The sequence below is a fragment of the Hirsutella rhossiliensis genome, assembly GCF_020360975.1.
Source record: "Hirsutella rhossiliensis strain HR02 chromosome Unknown scaffold00003, whole genome shotgun sequence".
Lineage (NCBI taxonomy): Eukaryota > Fungi > Ascomycota > Sordariomycetes > Hypocreales > Ophiocordycipitaceae > Hirsutella > Hirsutella rhossiliensis.
The window spans coordinates 3,485,625-3,502,878 of NW_025408669.1; the positions used below are offsets into that span (position 1 = coordinate 3,485,625).

The following is a 17,254-nucleotide window of genomic DNA, read 5'->3' on the forward strand; positions in this document are numbered from 1 at the left end:
AAGAATGCCACCGAGGGCGGCTCATCGGTCGTCATATGGGCTGCGAGGGACTCAATCAAGGAGACGGGCCTTGAAATCAACTACAAGGTGCTGAAACACGCTCTTTCTTACGGCTGTGATGCGAACGCTACCCATCATGGAGCGCACGAGGGTGAGTACTGCACAGCGCTTCACTACGCCGCTGCTTTGGGACGAGACAAGATTGTTGGGCAGCTTCTCGACGCGGGAGCCAACGTCGACGCTTTGGCCTCTGGCTTCCGCATTTTTCAGAGAGAGGGGATTCTTCCTATGATTACCGGGGGGGGTCTCTCCCAACACGGGCTTTCTCTATATCGCGAGCTCAGACGAACGAGATGGCTGCCGCTCCTACTTCCGCTTTTGAGAGGCTATCACAAAGTGGTCCAACTGCTCCACGAAGCTGGAGCAACGCCACGTTTGGCACTGACGCGGGAGCATCACGGGCACGCGGACGGCCACGCCGTCACTGCTTTTCATCTATTCGCAACCATGTCCGAAAACGAGTTTTTTGCGGGCGACATGGGCAAGGTACACGTGAAAATCTTGGAGACGGATCGCGAGGGCTATATCAACATGACCATGGGCGCGGACGGGCTTGCTCCACTGCACCTTTCGCAGGAATTTCCGAACCCCAAGATGCTCCTTCGGCTCCTCCGAGCCGGGGCCGAAATCGATGTTAGGTCAGCTCTTGGAAGAACGCCGTTGATTCATGCCATCAATCTTTGTGCAGAGGCAACTGCTATCGAGAGACGCAAGGACTTGATCGAAGCCGCCGTGACCCTCGTCGAACGCGGAGCCGACGTCAACGCCTCATCTCATGTGATCATAGGGGAATCACCGCTGGTCTGTGCCATTCTCGCCGACGTGGATGCCTGGGGGAGAGCATCTCACGATCTGAAAGCTTTGCTGATGTTTCTAATTGACAAGGGGGCCAACATCAACGGGAACGGCACGGGACCCAGCATCATCCATGCCTTGTGCGAAAAGATCAGAGAAAGGGGAGGCAACCAGTCTCTTGAGGACCTCCTGGATCTTCTCATCCAACGAGGCGGCAATGTCAACCTCCCTGCCTCCCCCCCCGGCCCTTCGATTCTTCTCGATTTCATGAATCGGTACAATGACGTGCCGGCGGGCTTCTTCAAAAAGCTCGTCACAAAGTACGGCGCCACCATCCGGCCGACAGAGGCCAATGCTGCTCTATACAGTTGGGTTAGATGCCCAAAGCTCCAATCAGCATCCCGGGGTTACAACGTCTTGAGGCATCATAAACATCACATGACGGCCCGAGCCTTCAGATACGCCTGGGAGCAAGCATTCCAGAAGGGGGACAAAGTATTCTACCTGCGTTTGGTAGCCGAATGCCCGCCCCCGGACGATGCGGCCGACTTGGTGGCGACTGCGCTGAAGACGCCCAACCACGGCCTTTGGGCATATGTGCACACCCTCACCTTCGATGCCAACTACGTTTCCCCAGAAGATGGGATGAGTTTTCTACACATGATTGTGCACAAGCTGGGAACGACAAACGGGCGCGAGAGCCAGGCCGTTAAGGACGCCAACTTCTTCATCGAGCGTGGAATGTCGGTCTGCATCACGGACCAGGAGGGCCTCACGGCCCTTCAGCGACTGCGCAGGCTGAGTCAACCCTATGCGGAGCTCCGACTGCTCATTCACGAGGCCAGAGCCAAGGAGCTTGGAGAGCTCTAGCTGCGTCGTCGGTGTGTCGGCTGCTGGATTGCGAGGGCGTGGGAGCACTGCAAGCACTGCTCGCTCAACTGCGAGACGACGACCTCGCATTCGAGGCTGATGCCATGGATACGGAAACGTTCGCCATGTGGAACCGTGGCATGGCAACAGACGCATTCGACATGAACGACTTGTGGCACGGACGCGGGGGAGCAGAGGAACAACACGGGGTCGGGATTGAGAATTCACAAGAGGCCATGGCGAGGGGAGAAAATTCGGAAAACAAGAAAAAAAAGCAAAGGGTGAAACGGTCTCTCAGAAACAGTGGATTGGCAATGGCTTGGGTCAGTGTTTACTTTGGCGGACTCACGCAAGTGTATCCCAGTAGTAGAACGACTGAATGTCCAGGTCGCATATCAAACGGCGTTGCGAAAGGATCACAAGATTCGATGCGTGAGCCGCCTTTGTCTGTGCTGTAACTGTGCTGACCCTGTGCAGACGCCGAAATATGACGGGTTTGGATGTGGTCAATCACGGCGACAGTCCGACTCCCGCTCACGACATGTGCGTGAACACACGGTCATACGGATGGATCTCACCAGGCGTTCCATTCGACAGCTGAACTGATTCGAAATAGGTCGGATACGTTGTTCGAACACATGTGTCGAAGACGGGGGTTGCCGCCGACCAACCACTTGATTCTTCACCCCTTCCTTTGTTCCGTCTCCCCTCCCTTCTCCCTTCCCTGTGCTGCCTTCCATGCAGTGGGTTGAGCCCTTGATGAATGAACTGCTGGTTGACTTTCGGGGCCACGTTGCCTGAAATTGCGTCGGCACAGTGACTTGATCAAAAGCTGCTCGCTGTACATTCTCCGGTGCTTCGAAGCACAGGCCGGGAGGCTTTGTCTAGAGATGATGGACTTTGACGGGACACGACAGCACAAAGGCCGGTCACTTTGGCATGTCTCGGAAGACGCGAGCAAGAATGAAAATATAAGGGCCTCCAAGCTTTCTCTGTGGCAAATGAAACTCTACTTTGGACCTTCTTCACTGATACAGAGTAGCCACAGTCTTGGCTAACACATCTCCGGCTCTTCGTCTCTACTGCAAGTCGACACTCAACTGCCGAAACACAAGCCGGCAAAAGCCTACAGCCAGCATCAGTCTCAAGAGCAATGTCGAAAATCGCTCCCCAGTCGGTCGGGCTCACGCAGCTCCCTCGCGAGCTTGTCTACCAAATCTGCGAGCTCGTCTATCTAAACAAGACAACGGACTTGTTCAAGCTTGCGAAAGCCGTACCCGGGGAACCCGATCGATTCAAGCTAACTTGCTTTAAAGTCCTGTACAAGAACGAGGGAGGGGCGGCGTTGAGTTGGGCAGCGCAGGGTTATCTTGATGGAAAATTTGACCTTGAAAAGACTGTCGATTTTATCCACCGATGTCTCGATTTCGGCGATGCTCATGCTAAGTTCAACGTTATCGACGGATGGAAACAGCACTCATGGGGGAGCATGATCCATCTCGCGGTGTATCTGGGAGACGTGAAGTTGGTCGAACGACTGACGCAGAGAGGCATTGACGTCAACGTCACAGACAGCAAGACCCGGACCTCGCTGCATCGGGCGTGCTCGGCCGACTATAGGAATGCGAGTGCCCAGGTTCTCATCCGCCATGGCGCCAACTGCAACGCAAGAGACTTGAAGGGAGATACCCCTCTGTTCTCCATGGCCAATCTTAAAGACGTGGCAGGTGTCGAGACTACCTTCAAGGGGCTAATCGCGGGCGGCGCCGAAGTCAACATCGTGAGCAATAAGAACCGGAGCCCTCTGGGAGAAGCGGCAGTTCGTGGTGCATATCGTCTACTCGAGTTGCTTCTGGAGCAGCAAGCAGACGTGAATTTGGGCACGAGATCGAGCCCTGAGCAGGATCGGAGGGGCAAAAATGACATGCGCCCGTTATACATACTGCTGTCTGACGAATCTGGTGTCTGGAGTTCGCCGGAGGTCCCAAGCACAACAACGGCGAGGCTTGTAAGGAAGATGATTGACCAAGGCGCCGAGCTTGACAATCGAGTGCTCCCCGGGCTGCTCCGCCTTAAACTTGGCGCCGAACGAGACCTCGTGCATTGGCTGCGAGCCAAGTTCGGCCTCACCGTCGAGGATGTCAGAGACACACTTGACACCTTGAGCGGCCAGAAGTGCGACTACGGGGCCACGCAGGCCAGCCTGGACTACTTGTTTAACGAGTGCCTCCCCGAAGATCCTCGACTTCTGGAGCAATGGGGTTTTCTCCCCAAGTTTCTGGGAAGCTCCGCGGTAAGGCATCCAGACATTATGCGTCTGGCCGGGGCCGCCTTCGATCCAGCATTCACACTTGGTCGTCACGTTACCCTTCTCATGATCCTGCTGGGTAACAAACATTACGACTACGCAACCTGCTCCCACGTCCTTGATTCCCTGTTGGACCGAGGGGTAGAGGTGAACGCGCAAGACTATGCCGGGCTCACATGCGTCCATCATTTGCTAGAAGGCGGCTTTGCACGAGTGCTTGCGAAAGAACGGGAGAAAGAACGGGAGACTGGCGACTTCAGCGTCAAGGCCTATACACTCAGCTTTCGACGCACCTTGGACAAGCTCTTGAAACGCGGCCTGAAGCTCAAGCACCACAGCATCACCAAGTTCAACCACTTGCATCACATGGCCGTTTCAAGCAGGGCCGACTCTCTGCCCGATTGCGCCAGAATCCTGATTGCGCAGGGCGTCGACCCGACTGCCAAGGACTCGGAGGGCAAGACTCCGCTTGACCTCTACCGCGGCGTAATAGAGCGCGGTCATGCACTGCGAAAGCCAGGCGACAAGGGAGTTGGGCCTTTTATGCAAGCATTGCTGGATAACATGCCACGCAAGAAGTGAGGTGGTCAAGGGCCGAGACGTTGGAAGGGCCAGTGCGCGTTGCGAGACGTGGCCAGCAGCAGAGGAAAGTCGGGTCAGGGGGGGAATTCAATATTCCCTCAAAACTGCCCAGGTCTTGATTGATTTGTCCAGGGGTTCAGCAACCAACCCCAGCTCTTTGTTTGTTTGCCTGGTTCTTGCTAAACCAGAGCCGTCTGCGGATGTCTTTGCCCCAGGCGGCGGCGTCGTTAATAGACCAGTCACGACTCCTTGACTTCGCATATCACGTCCGGCAGCCCGTGTCAGAGAAGGAGCCAGATGGGCGCCAAGTTACGAATGTATATAACTGTTAATTCATCCTGCGAGAGCTGTCCGTGTCCTGTATGAGAAGGGCAGAGGGAGAAAGAAGCAAGGTGCAAAGTTTTCCTCTCAGAGGCACGCTCACGGCCAACTTGACGTCTCCAGTTCAGTGCAACACGTATGCCATGTTTTGAATTTCGTCTTCTCCCCTTTATTCTCTCTCCATCGAATTCAAAGACACGTCATATGGGGCTTCACTTGGCCAGTTCATTGACCCAGTCCTCAACAAAGGGCGTCAATCCTTCCATGGTGACGACTCAACGCCGTCAAACGAACATGATCGAATCAAAGTCTGGATTTAGCCGGCCAGATTACGGGAAGCGTCTTTTTCAGCCAGGCAAGCTCCCCTGCAAGAGAAAACGCCCCTGTTCATGGGATGAACCCTTGGCAACTTCCAAGGTCCACCGCCAGAGTCATCATACTTTCTGTGTGACAGGAACACGTGGTGCTCCGATGTCTAGATCCAGGTGCTGCGTCACTCTCAACAGACTGGGTGAGCCCACAAACAAGTCCCGGATGCTTCACTTGGCGGCTTCAGCTCCATCAAGGGCCCAGATATGTAGTGTAGCTCATCTGCGAAGCCAATGAAACGACGCCCAACAGAGGCTGGAACACAAACAGCACGTCTGGCCCCAGAGCTCCCATCACGGCGGACACTAGACCACGGCGGCGGCAGCATCTGCCTCTTGCTTCCCTCTCACGTGCATGAAAATGAGATACCACACACCCACAATCGCTAGTTACACAGCACAGCGAGGCCTATTCCGAGCCATGACGTTGCGATAGAGCTTTGTGCGCATGTAACTTGCCCTCATGGTATACTAAGCTTTCAGAGATACACTAACTCCGACGTACCTCGGGCTATAGAGATCCAGACAACACGTTTCATTGGTGGGAGATTGACTATGCGGTTGGTGTTGGGTGGCCAGAGGTGGGCCTTTGACATGGGCAGACGCAAGTCGATGCCTCAAACTCGCTGACAGTCTCCAAGATGGTTGTCCGCGGCGGGCCGGTTCATCTGGGACGGTTTTGAGTTTTGAAACAGCGAGATAAGGTGAGTCGTCGTTACAGTCACGAGAGCAGTCGCCATTCCCACGTTGCATGTGAATTCTAAAGCATGCTGCCGTTGAAGCAGATGGGCTCGTCGGTCTGTAGACGCAGAGGCTTGGATCACCCAGTGTATGGTAAAGGCGGCCTCATCTGCAAGGGAAAGTCCGACCGGTGGATGGTAAATAGCTTCTTCAAGGGAAAGGGGGCTAGCAAACCGGGAGTGGATCAAAGGGCGGCATGGTTCTCTAGACCTTAATTCTCGCCTGATGCAGACTCTCTGGCTTATAACCAGGACGGACCGAGCCTTGTTGGCGACTTGAAATAGAAGAGCTGCCCTTGGATACAAGAGGTTGGAAGCTCGTCTTAATTCCAACCACATCTCTTGTCAAGTTGCCTCTCTTCTTCAGTCAAGCACCTTGTTCAGCTTCCAGAGACAAGATGAGACTCTCGAAACTTTTAGTCTTGGCCGTGGCCAGGCGGTTAAAAATGCCCGTGAGCAACTTCAAGGACGTACAGCCTGTGTCCTGGGTGGAAGAGAATCTTGTCGCGTTCTGCAGCCAAGTGAGGGAGCTTTTCCCACCACGTCCTCCCTGCGAGACCAAGGTCTACTGCGATCTTTTTGACTCGCCGGCAAGCCGCAGGTTGATTCCTGCGGGTGAAGTAGACAACTTTGCCGACTCGGCGAGCTGCCTGGCTGCCCATGGGTCCAGGCTTCCGGATACCCCTTGGATGTAGGAGCACCGAAACCTGGGGCACTGGGTTGCAATGAGCTGACGTTTGCCAGGAACAAGGAAGCCCGGACGTCAGTTCTTGGTAGGAACTCGAGGGATTGAGTGCTGGTATTTGCCCCCGATCGAATGTCTATCTGGGCAACGGCACGGTGGGCAGAGGCAGCAGCCGGGGAAGCAGGCAATCGGGCAGCCAGTCGAGCAGCCGGGCAGGCGGTTAAGCGGGCAGACAGTCGGGAGTCGTTGGAGCAGTCAAGCGAGTGGTTAGTCGAATAGTAAATCGAGCAGCCAAGTCGAGCAGCCGGGCGAGTAGTTCACCGAGCATATAGTTCGCGCGGCGCTGGACCGTCTGCAGTCTCCTCGACCGTCGCCCAGCCGCTGGCCGTCGTCTCCCCGTCCTATCCATTCCACGCGCGGACGTCCCCGTCGCCAACAGGTGACTCGTCTGCCGCAGTCGACAGCGAACCATCACCCAAGTCTATTGTCCCTGTGGTTGTGCTTACCTTGCAGTGTAACAGTCCATCATCATCAAGGCGCATGAGCAGCCGGGAACCGCAAAGACTCGCCTCCTGCTGGGCTTTGGCGTGCTCCAATTTATTGGGGGTATTTCAAACAAAGACGCTCGCCTCAGCTTGAGACTGCCGTGACATTGCATTGGCAAGAAGAGCCAGCAGGGCTACACTCTTACAAACCAGGGGGGCTGGCCTTGGAGCGTCTCGTCCTGCTCCCACCGACACCCGCCCTCTCTTCCACCGGCAACTTTAAGCCTATCGCATCAAGTTACATCGCTCTTTGGACCCAAGCTCTTGGACCTGCCTATTCCTGGGACCGCGCTGACTGGCCGCGCCAGCCGACTTTCCACTTGCGGCAAGTAAGCACCGGCGATCGGCAATCAGATGCCACCTCGACGAGAGCCGTGCCGGGGGAACGAATCGGGACCTGGCGAGGGCCCCTGCCGTCGGCCCGTCGGCCGTGCCGTTTGTTCCATGCTTGCCTTTCCTGTCTGGCCGTGGGAGGGCCTCTCGTGGATCCAGACTCGGCGGCGGAGTTGCTCGCTGCATACCTTGCAGTGCGCATCGTGAAGCTTACGCCGCTCTATTGACTCAAAAGTGGGCGCCAGAGACAGTGCCCCTTTCTTCACGCGAGCACGGGGGGCCCTTTTGCAGATATCCATCGCCATGGGCACGCGCTGGCCAAACGATCCAGAAGCTGACACCGGCCTGTCTTACCATCCCCCCCTTTCTCGGCCCCCCCCCCCTTTGCGCGGTCTTTATAAAAGCGCTAGCCAGTGCGCGCCACCACTTCTCATCTTTGTCTTGACCCGTCGAGCATACCAACTTCTCCTGTCCTCTCGCTAAGTCTTCTTCTCCGTACCTCGCCACAAGCAGCCCGCCGCCGGGAGACTAGTAGAAGACGCGAGGTGTGCCGGCGCCATGAAGATCTCGGCCTCGGTCCTCCTCGGCTCCGCCGCCGCCGCCGTCGTCCTCGCGGCCCCGCTCCCCTCCCCGAGCCCGGTACGTGGCCTGCCGGAACCCCTTCCGTATACTTGGAGGAGTGCCTTGCTGGAACCTGGAGCTGACCGAGGTTTGGACGCTTGGAGCCCGGCATCCCCAACGCGTCCACGGCCAGGACCCTGCTGGCTGGCCTCGAGGTTGCCGAGCCCGGCAGCGGCGACGGCTACAGTCGGAAGCAGTTCCCCCACTGGGAGGAGATCAGTGGAACGTGCAACACGCGGTAGGACGAGACTCGACCGCCTCGGCTGGCCCGTTGTGAGCGCTGACTCGGCCCCCGGTAGCGAGTTTGTGCTGAAACGAGACGGCGCCAACGTCAAGACCAACGGCGCATGCAGAGCCGTGTCGGGAACTTGGAAGAGTCCCTACGACGGCGCCGTCTTGACCGATGCCAGCGACATTGACATCGATCACATGGTCCCGCTGAAGAATGCCTGGATTGTGAGGGCCTTTTCTTCTCCTCGCCCATCTCCTCGCCCATCTCCTCTCCCTCCCTTTCTCTTCCTTGTTCCTCTCTCTCCCCCTTTCCCCCCTCTCTCTCACTTACACGCACGCACACAAAAACGACTCTGTCCTGCCCTCCCCTCCCCTTCCACCCTCTCGAGCAACCGCCGTGACACCAGGCCGCCCTGTACTGACCGACCCGTCCCCCCTCCTCAGTCCGGTGCCTCGTCGTGGACCCTCGAGCAGCGCACGTCCTTTGCCAACGACATCACCCGCCCGCAGCTGTGGGCCGTCACCAACCACGTCAACCGGGCCAAGAGCGACTCGAGCCCCGACGAGTGGCAGCCGCCGCTCAAGAGCTTCCACTGCACCTACGCCAAGAGCTGGGTCCAGGTCAAGAGCTACTACGAGCTGGCCGTGACCGACGACGAGAAGAGCGCGCTGTCCGGCATGCTCCGCACGTGCTGAGCCCCTGTTCTTTGTTTGAATTGACCCGGGGACAGTCTTTCACGCTCATGTACATAACTGGCACACGTACATAACTGGCACACGTACATGCGTGGGCTCACACACATCCATAAGCCTTCTCGACACTGATGCTCCCCTCACCTATGCACATTGCCACCGGGAACGAGTGCCTTTGGCCATGATTCCCTCCCCAACCAGTGAGCACCCGTGGCAAGGGGAAAGAGAATGACGTGGAGCCGAGTCTGTTGGCGAGCCAAGCGAGCGAGCAACGTAGGTCAAGGGGAACAAGCATGTGCCTTGACACGAGTTGCCAAACAGACTCGGCCGACCGCCTGTACGACTCAGCCTGCTGACCCGATGGCATCCCAAGATCCTCGCGCGCCCATTCGCCCACCCGTCTTATCTGCTCATAGAGGAAATAACAAAGGGGCTGGCCCCTGCCTGTCGTGCCGACATGATACAACAGCGTGTTTGTCCCTTCCCGACGCTTCGCCCTCGCGTGAGATGAAAGTTGGGCTCCCGGCCCCCCCGTCCCCTTGATGCCTGGCAGCCGCCTCTTCCCAACCGGGAGCTCTCGATGTGGCCCCATGATACACTGTGCGTCCTGGTTGCGCCGGCTTAATTTCCTCTCGGTGCGAGTGAATCACGGGCGCCAGGGGAAGCCAGAGGTGCTCCGACATAAATCCCGGCCCGCCTTCATGCTGCCAGGCATCAGTCTCCTTCCTCGCCCTCTCTTCGCTGGCCTTGTTCTTGCTCCTCGTTGATATAGCCCATCGACACCACGCCACGTCCGTTATTGTTCGAGAGTGGTGTACCAAAGTTGAAGACAAGATGCTGCGAAACATCCTGCTCGCGGCCTCGATGGCCATCCGGGCCTTGGGCAGCCTCAAGGACCTCGCCCACTGCGACCCTCTCCGCAAAGACATGCGTAAGGACCATCCTAATTCTCCAATTCAAGGTCGAAAAGGAGGCACCTGCTGACTGGCAAACATGCCACACACGCAGGCTGCCCCCCCGACCCGGCCTTTGCCGGCAAAGCCTCCTTCAACTTCAGCACCACCGGCTGGGACCAAAAGGACCTCGAAGACTTCTGGGAAATCGACAACGACACCGTCCACGACCGCCGGCGCCTCGGCTTTGGCACCGCCGCCGAGGGCGTCGCCGTGGGCGTGTGGAAGGCCGCCGACGCGCCGACGCTCGTGAGCCGCAAGTACATGCTCTTCGGCAAGGTCAGCGTCACGGTCAAGGCGGCCAAGGGCCAGGGCATCGTGACGGCCATTACGCTCAAGTCTGATTCGGGGGACGAGATTGACTGGGTGAGCACGAGCATTACCCCTTTTCTTGAGCACTCCTCGCCCGTTGGCCAAAAGGAATCGAAGACGCAGGAGAACAGAGGACAACAGGACACAAAATGTCCAGAGACGGAGAACAAGTTGATTCTCATCTTTTCATAGGAGCTGCTCGGCGCCTACGAAAAACAAGCCGCCTCCAACTACTTCTACGACGGCAAAGCCCTCTTCAACACCTACAACGACACCTACCCCCTGCCCACCTCCTCCTACGACGCCTACCACACCTACACCATCGAATGGACCGACACGCGCCTCGTCCTCTCCATCGACGCCGCCCCGCGCAAGACGTGGCGCCTCGGCGACAACTTCCTGCCCCCCGGCGCCTGGCCCCAGACGCCCATGCAGCTCAAGCTCGGCGTCTGGTCCGTCGCCAACGGCACCGCCGCCAGCGACCCGGGCGAGGTCCGCTGGGCCGGCGGCCCGCCCGACTGGGAGGGCAGCGGGGCGCCCTTTGTTGCCCACTTTGCCGCCGTCGAGGTGGAGGATTACATGGGCGGGTGTACGCGCGCCCGGGACGGGGCGGCCGTTCGCTATCGCTACGATGAGAGGACCGTCGGCTGGCGCCACGTCCTTGTCGATGGCTGCGAGGAGAGGGTTCCCGGCGCCGATCTGGCCACCGCCTCGCCTTCTGCTGCCGGGGAGCCGGGCCCGACGCCGACGGCTGAGGCGGGCGCCGAGGGGGGCCAGCAGGACGAGGACGACGCGGCCGTCTTGCTCGGCCTCTCGTCGCCGCTGGCCGCCATTGTGTGCCTTTGCTGGCTGCTGGTTCTGTAGTGCTTCTTCCTTCACTGCCTGTTTCTTCCTCTTCTTATAATATTCCGCTTCTTGCACGACTACCACACCAATCATACCCCCATGTCCCTGTCTAAACGAATATAATATGCTTCTCCAATGCCGGTATAAATAGTACCGACGTTACGTTTACCTGCTTCAAAAACGCACACATGTAAGAACGCAGCCTGCAGCTGCTGCTTGTTGACACAGGAGCTGCTTGCCTCAGCTACCGAAGAGCACTTGGCATCGTCGAACCCTACTTAGACGACAGCCTGCACACGCAATTCGAGCCAGACAACGTGAATGCTTTTCCTAAGTAGGGTGTGTTCCTATGCCAGATCATAATCCGTTACACAACTTGATTTCGTTACACTTCCGACTGCTCAAACCCCTCGCTTAGGTGGCCGGGCCAGATTTGTCCTCTCGGTTCCGCAAGGCATCAACGCAATCATCGCACGCGTCCTTCTTCCCATTCTGCCGACGCCCAGTCGAGCGGGAAAGGCGTACGAGGCCAGGTCAAAGGGTATCGTCTCGAGCTCGACAAAGGAAACGACTAGCAGAGTAAAGGCAACCGTCAAGAAAATAAGGGATGGAGCGTCCACGAGCTTCTCGCCAAGACGTGTAGGGTTGTTCATCAGAGGTGAGCAGAAGACGACATGGGCAGTCCGGCCCAACTGGCTTGCGGCGGCGCCATCACGCAGGCCTCAGCGTCTCGTCAGCTTCCTCCCCGTCGCTGACGTCCATGTCGCCGTCGCTCAGCTCCCCCCTGGCCGCCTTGTGTGCCAGGTTCCGCTCGGCGTACACCTCGCGCTTCCTCGCCTCGGCCTGCTGCAGGCAATCGACGTAGGTGCGGAACTTGACAATCTCCCGCAGCAGATAGGCGCTCTTGCGCTCCCAGTTGGCCATTGCCTTGCCCGCATTGTGGCCCCTGGGCGTAAAGGCCAGGAGCATGGGGCTGCGGAGTTGGTTGTGCGTCTGCAAGTCGGCCTCGATGCTCTTCACGTAGGCCACCAGAGTGTCCAGCTGCTCCGCCTCGGCGGCCTTGCTGGGGCGCATGCTCTGCGTCGGGGGTGCCCATTCGGCGATGTGGATGCGATCCCCAGGCAGCTTGCCTCCCCGCCCGCTGCCTTGCGCAAACGACCCGGCCACCTGGTCGAAGCTGGAAGCCCGGAAGCTGCCGCTCGCAATGCTCGATTTTCTCGCGTGGGCGGCGCTGCTCCCGGGACGCGAGGGCCTGGCGCCGCTTGCCGTTGTCGGCTCGGCGGCAGTCGACTCGTTGACAGCAGTGACCAGGGCATTGTTGACAATGGACTCGCTCCATCCATACTCGACGTTGCTTATGCCGCCGACAAACGGATGGGAACTGAGGCGCGCGCTCCAGTAGTTGGCCGTGTGAACAAACTCCCGGATGATCTCGGGCGTGCCCACCTGGAATAGGTGAACGGCGCCCGTCGGCAGGCTGAGCGCCCACACGTGGGGCCTCGTCCTAGAGTACCCGGGTGGCGGCAACGCCGAGGCCAGTGTCAGTCGCAGGTTAAAGGTGCCCAGGCAGACGGCACTGTCCTGCCAGTTGCCGCCTCCTACCGGGCCGCTGGGCGCATTCCTGGCGCGGCCCTTTTGGCGAGCCGCCGACTTGTTGGCCGTAAAGGAGAACAGGCTGAGCTGGCCCTTTTGAGCGACGGCAAAGACCTCGGTCCAGTTGCGATCCCGAGCCTTCTTGCCCACGCCGTCTAGATGGTGCTTGTGAACGACCATGCCTTCCTTTACCCACGGCGGACCGGCAAGCTCCAACGTCTCGTCCTCGAGGAGCTGCCCCGCGGGCACGTCGGAGCTCAGAATCGAGGGAGCATTGTCGTTGCCGGCAGCCTCGTCCTCGCGGACAATGGCCTGGCTGAGCGCGTTGGCGAACCCGACCGATTGCTGATAGTCACCGCGAGGCCTGGTCGGGGCAAACGAGTCCTGCGACGCGGAGCCTTGCGTCCGGCCCAGCGAATACCGGCTCCAGGTCGCCGACGACATGGCCGGGCTCCACACCGAGTGCCCGTCGTCGAAGCTCGTGCGGCTGGACGAGAAGCCGTTGCGGCCGATGCCCGGCCTCGAGCGACTCTTGGAAGTCCATCGCGAGACGCTGGTGCGGCTGCTCTCGGCGACGCGGCCGCGCGATGACAGCTGCGTCTCCGAGGGCGACTTGCTCAGCACGCTCGGGCTCCTCTTGAGCATGCCCATGACGGACAGGCTGTTCTGGGAGAGGGCGGCGCCGAGGTGCTTGTCCGGCTCGGCGCCAAAAAGCGGGAGTCGTTGGTCACGAATTGACGCGTAGATGTTCTTGAGCACCAGCTCGACCTGCTCCTCCCACGCCCGCAGCGAGCCGTGGAACGGGGCCTTGACCAAGGGGCCGCAGTCCTCCATGAGGCTACCTTGGGTATCCGAGCGAGGGAGAAAGGAGCTTCGACGAAGGACGCGCTCGGGGTCGGGAGAGGCGCGTCCGTGATCGCCGCCGAGGATGGAGCTCTTTTCGGGAAGAATACTGGGACGGCCAAACGCGCCGGGTGCGGACTCGGCCACGGCCTGCATAATGGTAGTCATGGTGTTTTTGACGAACTGACTGCGCGTCATCTTTTGCTCAATGTCTGCCAGGTGCAAATCAGTGTTGAGCAGCATGATGGAGTAGCAGATGGTGTGAATAACATCTGGGAGGTGTCAGCCCACGCAGCTCCCCCCCGCCCCCGGATCAAACAAGGGCACATACCTGTCGCTTTGAATCCGTGGTAAGGATTGCATAGACACCAGCGCTTGGAGAATGCGACCAGGATCCGGTCCACCTGCTGCGTCTCAGCGCGAAGAACCAGTCGCCCGCACACACTACGCAGAGCACCCAGGACACTCTTATCCTTGAAGTCGTACAGCTCCATGTACGCCTGCAGAGTCCGTTGGCGCACGGGGCCCTCCTCGCCCATCCACGAGGCGGCCTTTTCCTTTTGGATGAAGCCTTGGCCGCCGTCGTAAATCTTTCGCGCCTTTTGCCGGTCGTCCTCGGTCGGCTCACCCACCACAAATTCGGGTTCGTCGAGGGGCTCGTCGGACTGGATGGATTCAAGGGTGCTGAGAACTCGGGCGCCAGACTCGTCGGGAGTGCTCTCGACGAGAACGCTGGGCGGGGCGCTGGGCGCCGTCTTGTAGCCCGTCGAGGTGGAGCCCAGAGATCGGGGACTCGTGGCCCGAGCAGACGGAGGTGCGAGGCAGGGGCGGTTGGGCTCGCGGTCGTCTTGCCCCGAGAGCGCGGGCGCGTGCTTATTGCCTCGAATGGTTGCGTCGGGGTCCTGCTCGTGCTGAGCAAGCCCAGCCAGCTTATTGTCAGCATCCTTGCTCGTCTGCTTCTTCTGATGCTTCATTTTCCTTTTTCCCTTGACCGACCCCTTGTCCCCCTGCCGCTCAGGCGAACCGAGTTCGTTGTCGCTACAGCCGTCGAGGTCAAGGAAGGAGCTGTCTCCGGTCTCGGACGTCTCTCTCGATCGTTGCGCGGCCGCTCTGTCTGGCGTGCCATCGGCTTCGTGGAGCCGAGCACCGCCATCCTCCGAGTGGACAGTCCTAATGCGCGCATTCGGGCTCGGCTCGTATTCTGGAGTAAAGCCCCTCCTGTACCCTTCCCTGCCGGCACTTTGCGTAGGCCGATCGCGAGCCGTGTTTGTAATGTCCGCCAGGGGAGATGATGCTGACATGCTTGAAAGGCCCAAGCCGGCAGCCCCACCGTTCAGGTAGGGGTTCATGACGATGCGCAGGCTGCTTGTCGGGCTCTTCTGTGCGGATGCCGCCACCTCCCTCGCGGCGGCCGCCGGTAAAGCGACGGTATCGAGGGAAGGGAGGGGAGGGAGAGAGCCGAGGTTGGGCGGAGCTGGCGTCTCGTCGACGGCCGACTTCTTCCGGCGGCGAAAGAAGTTGGACGACTTCTTCTGGAGCGGCGGTTGCTGCGTCAGTGAAGCGGAGGACAAGTCCCTCGAAGAAAGGGCCGAGGACGCCTTGGACTGGCTCGCGTGCGGTTGCTGGTGAGCCTTGTTGTTGCTGCCGGGACGATACTGTTCGGGAGAGGGAGGAGAAAGGGAAGAGGCCTGCGGGTCATGACTGCCGGCATTGGCTGCGGCGGCGAGGTTAGTCCTGGAGGAGCCACCACCAAAGACGCGCCTGAAGAAGCCAGGCCGTTCTCTTTGCTGCGCAGGAGCAGCCAAGGACGCTTCCGCCTCCTTGTCCTTTGGTTTGCGGTAGCCTACGCTGGGGGCGGGAGCCGACTCAGCTTCGGCGCGGGCCATGACGGGCGACGTCGCTGTGGCTGGCGTCGTGCGATGGCCGGTTGATGGTTTGCTGCGGGCCGTTGAGCTCTTTGTCGAGCGGCTAGAGCTCCTCTTGCGGTCGGAGGAGCGAGAGTCGGCGGGCTCGGGAGGCGGAGGAGGGAAGCGGAGGGGAGTTGAAGGTTCGCGGCGAGGGCCGCTGGGTATCGTCGGCATTGGAGCGGCGCTGTAGTCGTCGTCGTCGTCTCGGTCGTTGTAGTCTTGGTCATCATTATAATCGTCACCGTCGTCTTCATGTCGAGGAGCAAGGTCAGCGCGAGGGGGCGACAACTGGTTCAGCCGGCGCAGGGCGTGGGCAGAAAGGCCGTGGTCGAAGCTGGCAGAGCGTCTCGCAGGACGGCTGTGGCGGTTGGGGGCCGAGTACGCCGCGTCAATGCTGGCGCTGCCGCTGCTCCCGTTGCGGTGCCTGGCAGGCCTGACGTGGGCGCTGGCGCGCGGCGAGGTGCCGGGGCGGCTCCGGTGGGCTTCGTCGCGTACGACGCCGAGGCGGAGGAGCTGTGTGTGGAAGTCGCTGGGGGTGGTGTTGCTGTGGGGGATGGGCGTCGAGACGGGGTCGAAGACATCCGACGAGGATGAGCCGTGCGAGGATTTGTTGGCTCTGGAGCGGCGTCGCGAGCTCGCAGCGTCGTTGGCCCAGAGTCGGGTGGGAAAGTCGTCGTAGGCAGCCGTCGTCATGGTGGTGCTGGCGGCGGCGGACAAGGGCCCTTGGGGGGGAGCGAGAGAGAACTGGTCAAGAGACAGCAGCATGTTGGCGACGAGGGAATCGCGGGTCACGTCTCGGGGGGTCAAGTCGTGCGAGTCCCGGGGGCCAGGACGGGACGAGGAGTGGTCGGCCATTGCGCCGGGCAGTGCACGCACGGTGGGCGGGCGCGCCCAGGAGCGAGGCGAGGCAGGGGACGACGGGCTCTGCAGACATGAACAGACGTCCGGCCGGCGTACAAGACAAGCTGCAGCCCGTATGCAGGGAGGCTCTAGTCAGGCGCCGTCCGTCTGGGCAGCAGCCATCGCCCGGGCCTGGAACTGAGTGAACGGGATGCTTTTCCTTTGAGATTGAGATGGGCGGCGCGGCACGAGAACAACAGGGGGGGCGTGTGGGTTTGTTGGCCGGGGTGGGCGAGAGAGTCTCGAGAGGCGGCGACGACGGAGGAGGACGGTGGGGATCCGCCTCTGCGCGGACAATGGGCCGTCGTCGGTCGACGAGGACTGCTGTGTGCCTGCAAGGGGACGTGCTGCTGCTGCTGGCGACGCTGGGGGTGGCCTAAATGTGGGTTGTCTTGGATCGCTATCCGCGACTTTGGTTGGTGGGAGGGAGGAGGAAGAGGAGGGCGAAGAGGAGAGGAGGAGAGGCGTCGTGGAGAGATTTGGGGTGCGGGGAGGGGTGCTAGGACTAGGGAGAGGCTACAGTGGCAATGGGGCGGCGTTTATAGTGGTAATGGGCGGCGTTGTGGTGGTAATGGGCGGCGTCGCGGTGGTAATGGGCAGTGGCAGAGGTCCCCTGGCCGAGGCGCACGCGCAAATGACACCCAATTGAATGAGTGAGACTCTTGTTTGGCCCTGAACTCTGCCGCACTGCCTCGGAGCGCAGTCGACGTGACTTTGGAGGCGCAAAAAGGAAAACGAGACGTGAATC

General features: G+C 59.8%; 5 protein-coding genes across 5 annotated transcripts; 4 read left to right on the forward strand and 1 right to left on the reverse strand.

The window, feature by feature from the left end:
- Positions 1-507: 507 nt before the first annotated feature.
- Positions 508-1,725, forward strand: HRG_03463 (uncharacterized protein; the record flags this gene model as incomplete). The annotated part of the gene is made up of 1 exon (XM_044861934.1): positions 508-1,725. The coding sequence occupies one exon, from the start codon at positions 508-510 to the stop codon at positions 1,723-1,725; it is 1,218 nt and encodes a 405-aa protein (XP_044722960.1).
- Positions 1,726-2,878: 1,153 nt separating this feature from the next.
- Positions 2,879-4,615, forward strand: HRG_03464 (ankyrin repeats (3 copies) domain-containing protein; the record flags this gene model as incomplete). Its single annotated transcript, XM_044861935.1, has 1 exon — positions 2,879-4,615. The coding sequence occupies one exon, from the start codon at positions 2,879-2,881 to the stop codon at positions 4,613-4,615; it is 1,737 nt and encodes a 578-aa protein (XP_044722961.1).
- Positions 4,616-8,165: 3,550 nt separating this feature from the next.
- On the forward strand, positions 8,166-9,155 carry HRG_03465 (uncharacterized protein; the record flags this gene model as incomplete). Its single annotated transcript, XM_044861936.1, has 4 exons — positions 8,166-8,246; positions 8,333-8,466; positions 8,528-8,684; positions 8,904-9,155. The coding sequence occupies 4 exons, from the start codon at positions 8,166-8,168 to the stop codon at positions 9,153-9,155; spliced, it is 624 nt and encodes a 207-aa protein (XP_044722962.1).
- An 831-nt stretch (positions 9,156-9,986) lies between these two features.
- Positions 9,987-11,281, forward strand: HRG_03466 (glycosyl hydrolases family 16 domain-containing protein; the record flags this gene model as incomplete). The annotated part of the gene is made up of 3 exons (XM_044861937.1): positions 9,987-10,083; positions 10,161-10,471; positions 10,610-11,281. The coding sequence occupies 3 exons, from the start codon at positions 9,987-9,989 to the stop codon at positions 11,279-11,281; spliced, it is 1,080 nt and encodes a 359-aa protein (XP_044722963.1).
- A 693-nt stretch (positions 11,282-11,974) lies between these two features.
- On the reverse strand, positions 11,975-16,371 carry HRG_03467 (sec7 domain-containing protein; the record flags this gene model as incomplete). The annotated part of the gene is made up of 6 exons (XM_044861938.1): positions 11,975-13,971; positions 14,031-14,929; positions 14,999-15,246; positions 15,313-15,340; positions 15,392-15,486; positions 15,547-16,371. 6 exons carry the CDS (start codon positions 16,369-16,371, stop codon positions 11,975-11,977), a joined length of 4,092 nt encoding a protein of 1,363 aa, XP_044722964.1.
- Between the last annotated feature and the right edge of the window lie 883 nt (positions 16,372-17,254).